Below are 11,592 nucleotides of genomic sequence, written 5' to 3'. Positions count from 1 at the left end.
TCAACAAACAGCGGATACATATCAAACATTCAGTCATATATAGATGAAACAGATTTTGTTCTTTTTGTTTCAAATATTAATTGTCATAATAGTTATAACTTTAATTTTCATTAATTTATCTAAACATTTTTATCCATACATGATCTTTCTTTTCTCATTATTAATATTAATTATAAGTACATAGTAGTTTTAGGATTAATATTATATAATTCAATTGACTTATATTTAATTAAATTTCAGCTGTACATTTTTAAGAAGATTATTCTTTGTATTATTTCGATTGTATGTTGAAAATATAAATGATCTTATCTGTTTAATTTAATTAAACTTAAGCTAAAGATATTTTCATAATTTATTAATTAATTATTAATATTGTGATGTTAGCTGCTGAGCTTTAACTAAACATAAACTAAATATATTACCAGAATATATTAATATTATAACTTTAATTGATAAGATTTAATTAACTATAAACTAAAGATATTACCATCATATATTAATATCATAATGTTAATTGATAATATTTAATTATCCATAGACTGAAGATATTACCATTATATATTAATATTATAATGTTAATTGATAAGATTTAATTATCTGTTGACTTAAGATATTACCACAATATATTAATATTGTGATGTTAACTGCTAAGATCTAATTAGCCATAAACTAAACATATTACCATAATATATTAATATCGTGATGTTAAATGATAATATTTAACTAACCATAAACTAATGATATTACCACCACAATATATAAATATTTTTTTTTTTTTGTGTAAACTGATATCATAAAGATTTAACTTACCATAAACTAAATATATTACCATAATATATTTATATTGAATTGTCAACTGCTAAGATTTAATCATCCATAAACTAAAGATATTACCACAATATATTAATATTGTGATGTTAACTACTTACCTTACTTTTATTTAGTTTTGTTTTTAAAAATATAAATGGTATATCTCTTTAATTAAATTAGCCATGAATTAAAGGTATTGCCATAATATATTAATATCATATTGGTAATTGTTAATATTTAACTAATCATAAACTAAAGATATTACGACCACAATATATTATATTTCTTTTGTTAACTACTTAGATTTATTTAACCATAAACTAAAGATATAGTCATGATTGATATTATTATGTTAACTCCTAAGATTAAATTACCATAGACTAAAGATATTACCACAATATATTAACATTATTAAATTAGCTGCTGTTAACTGCTAAGCTTTAACTAACCATGAATTAAAGATATTACCAAAATATATTAATATCATAAAGATTTAACCTGCCATAAACTGAAGATGTTACTATATTATATTAATATTCTTATGTTAACTACTTACCATACTTCTGTTTTATCTATTTTTAAATATAAATGGTGTTGGCTCTTTAATTTAATTAACCATGATTTTTTTTTTTTTTTTTTTAATAATTTATTCATTGATATTTACAACTGTATACACATATATACAACAAGTAAATTTGCTGTACGTGGCATAGTGACATGATAAAAACATGTGGAGAATCTACCCATTGATAGAACTCCAAAAACATTTCTAGAGGAGAAGATCTCGAGGCCATCTTCTTTTCAGACGCCTAAACAAGTGGATTTGGGTGGTTGAGAAGTTTATTATGGAAGGAACGGTATCTGGTTCTGGCCAAATCGGCAACATATGGAATATTGAGGTCCTGATGGATGACTTGATTTGTGACAAAGTAAGGAGCATTAAGGATTTTACGAAGGATTTTGGACTGTAAGGATTGGATTCTAGAGGAATTTGATGGTTAACCATGATTTAAAGCTATTGCCATAATATATTAATATCATATTGTTAATTAATAATATTTAAATACCTATAACCTAAAGACATTACCATAATATATTAATATCGTGATTTCAACTGCTACGGTTTAATTAGCCGTAAAATAAAGATTTTACCATTATCAGAAGCTTCTTTTTTATTGATTTTCTGTTATATGTTTAAAATATAAACGATGTTACCCCTTTAATTTAATTAACCATGAATTGAAGGTATTACCATAATATATGAATATTATTATGTTAATTGCCAAGATTTTACTAACTATAAACTAAATACATTGCCATATTATTGTGATATTGTGGCCCGTGAGGTTACTATTCACTCCGGTGGCTATCTAGTTGTTGACTCCTGTTACCAAGGCAACTCCTATATGCGCCGCTTCATGGCTATTGGTTAATTCGAGTTTATCTCTTTATTGATTATTATTCTTTATTTTTTAGTTACTTTTGGATAATTTTTAGTCTTTGAGGTTCTTTAATTGTTAGTTTTCTTTGTCTTTTTCAAGTGGATATAAAATCTATTATTGCTTATTCTTCTGTTGCTCATATATCTTTAGTAATTTGTGGTATTATAACTAATAGAAGATTTGGATTTATGGGCTCTTTAATTATAATATTAGGACATGGTTTTTGTTCCTCTGGGCTTTTTTGTTTGGCAAATATTCTGTATGAACGTAGAAGAAGTCGTAGATTATTAGACGAAACAACCATAATTCAAAAATTATACAATTTTCATTTCTCAATCTTTCTCAGTTATTACAGAGTGGGCTAGTAAAGGATTATTTTAATAATTATTGCTATCCACGGTAAAAATGCCAAACAGGAGAAGTACATTCACTTAACCTGTGATTGGTCGCTGCGTGAGAATTGCTCTCACATTAGTCGTTTTTCGGGTCTGAGTGCTGCGGTGGGAGACTGCGGTTCCCATCTTCCTGGAATCTGCAGTTCACAGTCTCTTCCTTCTGTACCTGCCCCCCCCCCCCCCAAGCACTCTAGCAGCTCTGAGAATGTGTCCAGATACCCTCTTTCCCCGACAATATTCTCATGAGACATTATCTCACACGCATTGCATTTCGAGTTGTGAGGATTTTTCTCACGTGCGCCAAGTACATTTATTTAATCCATAAATATTTTTTTCTCGAGAAAAAACTTAGCAGAACTAGGGAAACGTAGGTTTGAAGAGGCAGGAACTTCATTAGGTACGTATTATTATTAATTACGAATTTATAATTATTATAATATAATTAATATAAGTCATTATTTACTATGAATTGTATTTCGATACTATAAGTTTATATTAAGATGGTCCTTATAACAAAAATTTGTCTTTTTCATGTTTTTACTTCATCACTGCAACACACCCACAATTACAGAAGGATTTTGTGCATTCTGTTCTAGGAGAGCGAAAAAAAACCCAGAAAATAATTGCCACCAGTGCAAAAGACTATGTACCAGTCATACGGTGTTCACTCGCACCGGTTGTGCATAAGAGATTTCTTCAGATTTTTTTTTAAAGATTAGTGTTATATTTTTATGATGTGATATATCTGTGTTTTGATTCATTTATAACTTTGTCTTTCTCAAAATATCATTTTATATTTATTACTATTTATAATTATGTTTGTTTTTTTAAATTTTTTAAAACTAATTTGCTCTTGTATCAAAATAAATTATTTTTATACTTTTTTTTGTTTTGCTTAAAAAAATCTAATCTAATTAAAAATTTCATATTTTAAAAAAATGCGTTAAAGAGTTCTAATTAAGAAATGTGAGAAAAAGTCTCGCCAGCGGGCATCCATGTTAAAATCGACCTAGTTACCGATGACAGATAAATTAAATAGGAATCCATACTAACACCTTCTTCTCTTCTAAAATGATATGTGATGAGAGTTAAATACGATACGAAGGAGTGATGAATGTTCACACTTTATTGAAATCCAAATAATATTATTATTTATATCGTATAAATATTATTTATACTATATTAGATATATTGATCTAATATTATTATAATATAAATAAACGTGTTCCTTTATATGTTTGCATTTCTTATATGTATATATATATAATTTTTGAATATCAAAATCCTGTTAATATTGGTACAAGAAATTATAATGTAGTCCCAATTGTGATCTCTTTAATGGGCCAATAGTGGTTTTAACAGGGTACCATATTTCCAACAGTCCTATAAAATGAGAGCAATAAAACAATAATAGAAGCACAAACATACTTGTCAATTGTTTTTATGTCGTATATTATTTACTTACACTAAAGTAAGTATGTGGAAACATGTTTTAAATGGACCGCATTTCTGTCCCGGATAGCAGCACCAACCACGTCTACATTTTACCATACCGGGTGGGTTACCCATGATAGATTTAACATCTCTCTCGTCTGCAATTTGGTATTTGTTATTTTTATTTTTTTTTTTTTCAAAATAAAGTATTATAAACTAGTGGAGGTTATTCCATTACTCCTTCGGGTATTAAAACAAGAAAAATAGAATTACTTTATCGTATAAAAATCAAATAAATAATATTTCAGATAGTATTGATATAAATACATTCAGCAGTGAGTTCACTAAACTGGAAGGAGAGAGAGGAAAAGATTGTGCCATCAAATAATGTTATGAATATAGGCAACAGAGAGCAAGCTAGTTCAGATAGTAAGGCACAGTAGTACCTAAGCCTAGATCCCAGGTTGGAATCCGGCTGTTGGAGATAATTTTGTATTCTGTTACTATAGCCGTGAGTCATTCTGGGGCATGCCCTACCTCTTTATAGAGGGCATTCTTAATTGAGGGCCAATCTGACAGCTGAGCGTGATCTAGGACATAACACTTTGACTGACCCGTCACTGCAATGATACCGGTTCGTATCCGTCTTGGCGGGGGTCGACTTTTATTTCTATGGTGGTCCCACGCAATTAAAACTTGACCTCAACCATGGTTTAAATAGGATAATAACCTGTTGATAACACCTTCTCCAGTACGTCTGAAATGATCAGGAAGAGGATCATTAACTCCTTGTATAACCGCTATTCAAAAAACTGTTCTTCCTTAAAAATTGCTGAAATCTTAACTGTTTATGGAATATAGTGGTTCACAAAAAATTAAATAAAATAAAGATAGAGGAGACCACCATCATGTATACAATGCTTGGTTAACTTTATTTAAGCTGTTGTATTCTTTCCAGGTACAAATTTGATTCTCTTTCTGTAGTTTTTTTTTGGGGGGGGGGGACTAATCGATGGAACTAGTCCATTACTACTCGTTGATCCCATGGCAATTTTATCAAATCTCAGTTAGAGAAAAGTTGGGAATTAGTAAATAAATGGTCTAGTATGAATTTACATCAAATTTCATTTACTACCGTTTTCTCTTATTTATCATAAAAGTAATTTCCTGGATACTCCTCTGTTTTAATAAAGGCTCGTCCTGTTTTTATCCAGAAACAACAAATCGTTAACCTTTAATTATGGGTAACTGTAAACCTTCACTGCTTTATAAGACCTTTTTTTTGTAAATAAATAAATACAATAATTAAAAAATATCTAATTTCAGAAATATGAGATGTGTGTGTGCCACCAATTAGCTAGCATGGCGAATCCACATGGTATGGTTAAATTTGAATCTAATTCGTGCTACTTTCCGGGATAATCCTGTGGTTTATTTAAGATCTATTACAACGCAGATACTTTTATGTAAGTAAATAATTAACGTTACATGATCAATTACAAACTTTGCTTGTGTGCTTTAGTAGTTTTATTGCTTCCATCTTGATATAGAATTCCCTGTAAATGATTCCATACTAGGCACTTCAAATACAATACGAAGAAATACAATATGTTCACAATTTTTTATTATCATTGTTATTTTATATTTTATTTAATATAACATATATATTTCTTTGCATTACTTATTGGTATATATAATTCTTGAAAACCAAAATCCATTCTAGTCCAACTATAAGAAATTACAGTGACATTTTAACAATATCCTCAGCAGTACATTGTACCTGATTTCCATCTTTCCTATGAAACGAGAGCAATAAAAATGTAGTAAACTTACAGCGTAATTTTTAATTGTTTATATATAACGTTTATTATTTACTTACATATAAGTAGTCGCGCTAAAACATATCTTCCATGGACCACAATTCTGTCCTGGATAGCAGCACCAGCCTTCTGAACAATAAACCATATTTTTCAGATGCTTCGGGGTAGCTTCTCTATCCGCTGAAATGGGATATTTTGTTATATATATATTTTTGGGGGGGGGGACGGAGGAGGGGAGAATAAAGTCTTATAAACCAGTGGTTCTTTATATGTTCTTCCATTTGTTCTCCAAGGATTAAGAAAGAAAAACAGAATTACTTAATTGTAGCTAAAGCAAATAAATAATATTTCAGATAGTATTGATATTGAAATATTGAGTAGTGAACCCCCGAATATACTTAAGAAAAAGCTCTCTCTCTCTCTCTCTCTCTCTCTCTCTCTCTCTCTCTCTCTTTTAACTTCTTCTTTTATATAATAGGCTGACGGAGAAGATGTTGAAGACATGTGTAACAACAGAGGAAGCCCAGAAAATGCAATTCCTAAGAGGCGTGCTGAAGGTGCAGCTCAACCATTACTTGGACTAGGGTTCACTGCCCAGAGACCGCGATTTCGTGGAGTGTCCCCACGACCTGGTCGAGAGCGCAATGAAGCTCGCTTCGGGACAACGGAGGCGGATTGGACAGAGGTTAGGTCGCCGAGGAGGTGTCGCAGCCCTACCAGGCGGAGCAACCGTAACGGGGCTTTGAAAAACGGCCGAGCAGAGGCGCCGACGACCGGAGGCACAAATCTGAGCGCCGTTGACGAGTTCAATCGCAAGAGGCACATTGCATCCCAATGTAAACTCACAAGTTGCTACGAGTGCGGCAGGCAGGGACACGTCGCAACCACCGGCCAACCAGAAGGGAATCACAGCCGGAGCCGATGGAAGTTAACAATCAGGATTGGAGCAGTGGACGAACCGGTGAGAGGAGCGGAAGACACCAGCGACGAATCTTCAGGAGATGAGAGCATCCGGTCTGGGCGCACTTGTCCGGTTACGGTGAGGCATGAGGTAAGCGGGGAGAATTCTTGGAGAGGGGGACCTTCCGGAGTGGAGCTAGTGGAAGGACGCTCGCGCACAGATTGAGGACGCGGTAGTGGGTGGGGCAACAAACAGGAGGGGGGGGAGGGTTAATCGTTATTAACAGCGCGAATACGGGACAGTGGACAAGGTTGCCCGTGGCGAGGTTGGGTAAATCGGACATCAAATTCTTTTTGATAAAGTACAAACTCGTTAATTTGGAGAAGGGCGGCGTAGAAACTGGGGATTTGGATGGGACGAAAGAAATGCGGATTCACGGTATCGACGGTCAATGGCAACTGTGTTCGACCTAAAGGAACTCACGGGACACGATTCTCAAATCACACAGGAGGTTTGTCCATAATATGGAGGTTTGTCAGGAGGCTTGGCTGTATAGGCTAGGGGATTCACACTACGCTATCATGGCGACAGAAAGTAACGGGCGCATGGAAGTTGGGGTCATAGATTGCGTTACAGAGTCTCTCGAGGGCGTAGTCAGACGGAACGGAGACCTAGCGAGTTGTGAAGGCAAATTGTTACTCGCTGGCTATGAGGGATATTATAGGAGAACAATCGGGCGAGCTTCTCAAGCAGGGTGTTATCAGGCAAAGTAATTCCCCTTTTAATAGTCCTCTGTGGGTGGTTGAAAAGAAGCAGTTTGGACAGGGCGGCAATGAGAAGCGCTATCCCGTCGTGGTGAACTACAGGAAATTGAACGAGGACGAACGGTACCCCCTTCCACGGGTCGAGGATATCCTAGATCGCCTTGCGGGGACGCCCATTCTTCGTACATTGGACCTGAAGATTGGGTAGATTGAGCCAGGTGCAGCTGGCCGAGGAGGGTATTGCGAAAACGGCCTTTCCGTGGGAGCGGGGATACTTTGAATTTTTCACATGTCGTTCGGGCTAAAGGGGGCCCCTCTCACTTTCCAACGTCTCGTGGACGAAATGCAGCGCGGACTGGACGAATATTATTCCCAGGTCTATATGGATGATCTAATCGTTTTAGTAGGAACAAAGAAGAACTCGTGGAACACCTCAAGGACGTTTTCGATGGAATACGCGAGGGAAATTATCGTGAGAAGAGTCCCAATTATTCCCAGGTCTATATGGATGATCTAATCGTTTTAGTAGGAACAAAGAAGAACTCGTGGAACACCTCAAGGACGTTTTCGATGGAATACGCGAGGGAAATTATCGTGAGAAGAGTCCCAATTTGGGTTACGAGAAATTAGGTTTTTAAGGCATGTGGTTTCATGGAACGGGGTACAGCCATACCCGGAATGGGTAAAAGCCATCCAGGAAGCCCCATTATCTAAGAACAATCGTGGGATCAGACGGTTTTTGTGGATGGTGAACTACTATCAGAAGTTTTTACCGGGAATAGCAGAGCTCTCTCAACCGCTGACCGACATGTTGAAAAAAGGGAGACGGTTTCAACTAGGACCGGACCTTAGCTTTAGGTCTGCATTAGCTTGCATTAGGAGGTGCCGGTAGGTTCTGACCTCTCGTCCGCTGTTAGCGTTTCCCGACTTCACCAAAACGTTCCAAATTACTATGTACGCGAGCGAAGTCGCTATCGGAGCTGTATGCTGATCTCTCCCTGAATTTCGAAGTTTCGAAAAGCCAATAGCATATGCGGTTTACGATTCCAACGAAAAAGGCGTCGAAAACGCAGGCGCAGATTGGTTATCTCGGGATTTGGTGGTGAACGCGATCGAAGATGGGGAAACACCGGCGGAACCATTCGCGTTACGATATCGCCGCGAGTGAGTTGTATCTTCCGAAGAAAATACAACCCCGACATACAAGCCCCAGAAACTGGTAGACGATCTAATCAATAACAATCAATAACCGGAATCGAAACCAGGGTAAGTACATACGAAGGTTTATCAACAATATTAGTTCGTACCGCCGCATCGATAGACGAAACCGCGTTAGAAAATATGTTTGCAGAATTCAACAATCCAGGGCGGAAACGCTATGTTTATGTCGAAAACAAATTTATCGCGGATGAATTGAAACGGATATAGCTAAAAGAGAGGGTAGGAATGGGGTACTCATTGATCAGGTGTCTCCGTCAAGTAGAAACGATCACTGAACCGAAGGCACAATAGAGACTCGTTACTGAACACTATTCTGGCAAAAAGAATCACGGGGGAATCAAGGAGACCCTTCGCGCGCTAAAATTACAGTATTTCTTGTAGATGAGCCACACCATGCGGGATTGTATAGCGCGATGCGAGGTCTGCCACGTTGGTACGAGCAAAGTACGAGCGACAACCTCCGGTAGCGGGACAGGTAGTCACCCCGACCGCGATAGAACCTAAGAACCTAAGATCGATTCAAGTTGATATCTGTTCCAACGAGGGACAATCTTGGTTAACTGAGATCGACCCGTTTAGTAAACTCGCAATGGCCTATCCTATCGAGGCCAAAACACCCCGGACAGTTTTAGTTTAGTTATTAGTTAGTTTTAGTTGCAGTTACTTAATGACACGCAAAAGCCCTCTAATGATTTCTCTGATGGCATCATTTTTATGCTTCCAAAAATAGAATGAATTAAACCTACGTTCTGAAGATTTCTGGCCAATAACGTGTTTATATGGTCAATATAAAATTCTTACTTCTATTTTAGCGACCGAGATATATGAACACCTAGAGTATGAGAATATGATACCCACAGAACAGCTTAGGTATAAAAAATGGATTAGGGGTTGTATGGAGCTCGTAGTTATCGATTCATTCATTGCGGCACAACTTTCGAAAAAACAGTGAAGTCTTTCTATGGCATGGATTGATTATAAAAAGGCCTTAGACTTCATTCAACACAGCGGGCTGCTAAAAGTACTGGACATATACAAGATTCAAACTAATGTAAGCAGACTCCTTTCAAACCTGATGGCTGGATGGGAAACTACACTGAAAGTCGGAGCAGCTAGTACGGCCAATCAAATCAAAATACTGAGAGGAATATACCAAGGGGATTGTCTAAGCCCTATTTGGTTCTGCGTGGCGCTATTTTCATTAAGCAGGATTTTTCGAAAGAATAAGGAGGGATATAAACTTGTCGTCAACGACGAGGGGACTACAGTAGCCATATCGGGTATGGTATCTGATGACCTCAAACTATACGCGAAAAACAAAGAACAACTACAAAATATGGTTGAATGCGTTTTATCTTTTACAAGTGACATAGGAATATCATTTGGCGCCGATAATTGTGCAGTGCTCGATGTAACCATGGGAAAAGAGGTTAGTAAACCGAACATTCTGGTTAATGAAGAAGAGTACATAATGGAACATGAATCCAGTAAATTATATAAATATTTCTGCATGCAACAACCTTAAAATTTCCCAAAAAGATGTGCAACAAGAATTTCTTACAATGCTCAAAATTAGGTTACGAAAAGTGCTCAAAATCCAACTAACTAGGAAATAAAAAATCAAGGCCATCAATACCTGGACAATACCTGCTCTAAGTTATAGCTTCGGCATAGTGCAGTGGTCAAACATCAGCCTACAGGATAATCGCCTTGTACGAACAACTCTCATACAAGAACGGACCCACCAACCAATTTTATATATATGATATTTACCTAGGAAAGATGGAGGACGTGGTTTGCTAAATATTGAAGGTTGGCACAAACTGGAAGAGACCCTATGCCAATATTTTCTCGCAAAAACAACAGGGGCTTATCTCGCCATCACAAGGATGGACTCTGGTTTAACTGCAGTTAATCAGAGCAAATGTGTTAAATCAACAATTGTGTCAGAAAATGAAAGAGTGCTACTCTTTAGAATAGAATAGCGATTCTCTCCATGGGAGAATCTATAGCCAACTGAGCAAAGCCTCCATAGACAGAGAAAGATCAGTTGAATGATTAAGATCTGGAAAGCTATTCTCCGAGACAGAGGGGTTTGTGGTTGCTATTCAAGATCAGTTTATTGCCACAGATCATATAGAAAACTTGTGCTCACGGCGACGCTGTGATTAATCCAACATATTACTTGTGGAGTGCTGGCTGGTACTGAACATCAACAGAGGCATAACAATGTGGCCAAAATTTTGCAACAGGCCCTAAAGATGAAGTACAACTTAATTGGTGACAAATTATTTCAAGTACCACCCAAATAGCCTCCTCCAAACAGGTTGAGGAGTCAATAGAGTCAACCTCTATTGGGATGTATCAATAATTACGGACCATAGAGTACGCAATAATAACCCGGATGTCCTCATTATAGATCTAGGAAAAAAAAAGCGGAACTTAAAGTAATTAATGTCGGAATTTCAAACGATAATAATATAAGCTCCACTGTAGGAGAAAAACTAAGGAGATATCAGGAATTAGTGATTGAATTGAAGGAACTGTATCACTTGGAGGATGTTACTACTACTCCAATCATTATATCCACTAATGGTCTCGTATCGAAATCTACAGTAGTAGGTGTGAATGGTTTGGGGGTGCCTATTGATGTACTAAGAAAGGCACAACATTCGGTTTTCTTAGACTGTGCACGAATAGTGGGAAAATTTTTAAATATTTGGAACCAAAAAAAAAAATGAGGAGAAGATGGTTGGGGGTGCGGTCAATGAAAAACACAAATAAGTACGATTAACTTATTTTAAT

At 36.2% G+C, this 11,592-nt stretch overlaps 1 protein-coding gene across 5 annotated transcripts in view; it reads right to left on the bottom strand.

The window, feature by feature from the left end:
• Positions 1-3,898: 3,898 nt before the first annotated feature.
• Positions 3,899-11,592, bottom strand: part of LOC106679953 (uncharacterized) — a 37,428-nt gene continuing 29,734 nt past the window's right edge. For 2 of the 5 annotated variants that reach the window (XR_001343045.2, XR_001343044.2), the window contains exons 2-3: positions 5,961-6,081; positions 5,684-5,877 (exon numbers count right to left, since the gene is read on the bottom strand). Coding sequence is in view for 1 of the 5 variants with exons in the window: in XM_014419365.2 (XP_014274851.1) it covers positions 5,820-5,877; positions 5,961-6,030 (128 nt within the window). In the remaining 4 variants the exon portion in view is untranslated. Of the gene's footprint in view, positions 4,031-4,112; positions 5,878-5,960; positions 6,082-11,592 lie in introns of those variants that run through there. The other 3 variants (XR_001343046.2, XM_014419365.2, XR_010844867.1) reach the window with 2 other exon arrangements.

Source organism: Halyomorpha halys, unplaced genomic scaffold (genome assembly GCF_000696795.3).
Source record: "Halyomorpha halys isolate HHAL.00 unplaced genomic scaffold, Hhal_1.1 Scaffold236.1, whole genome shotgun sequence".
NCBI lineage: Eukaryota > Metazoa > Arthropoda > Insecta > Hemiptera > Pentatomidae > Halyomorpha > Halyomorpha halys.
This window is presented reverse-complemented; position numbering and strand designations above follow the sequence as displayed.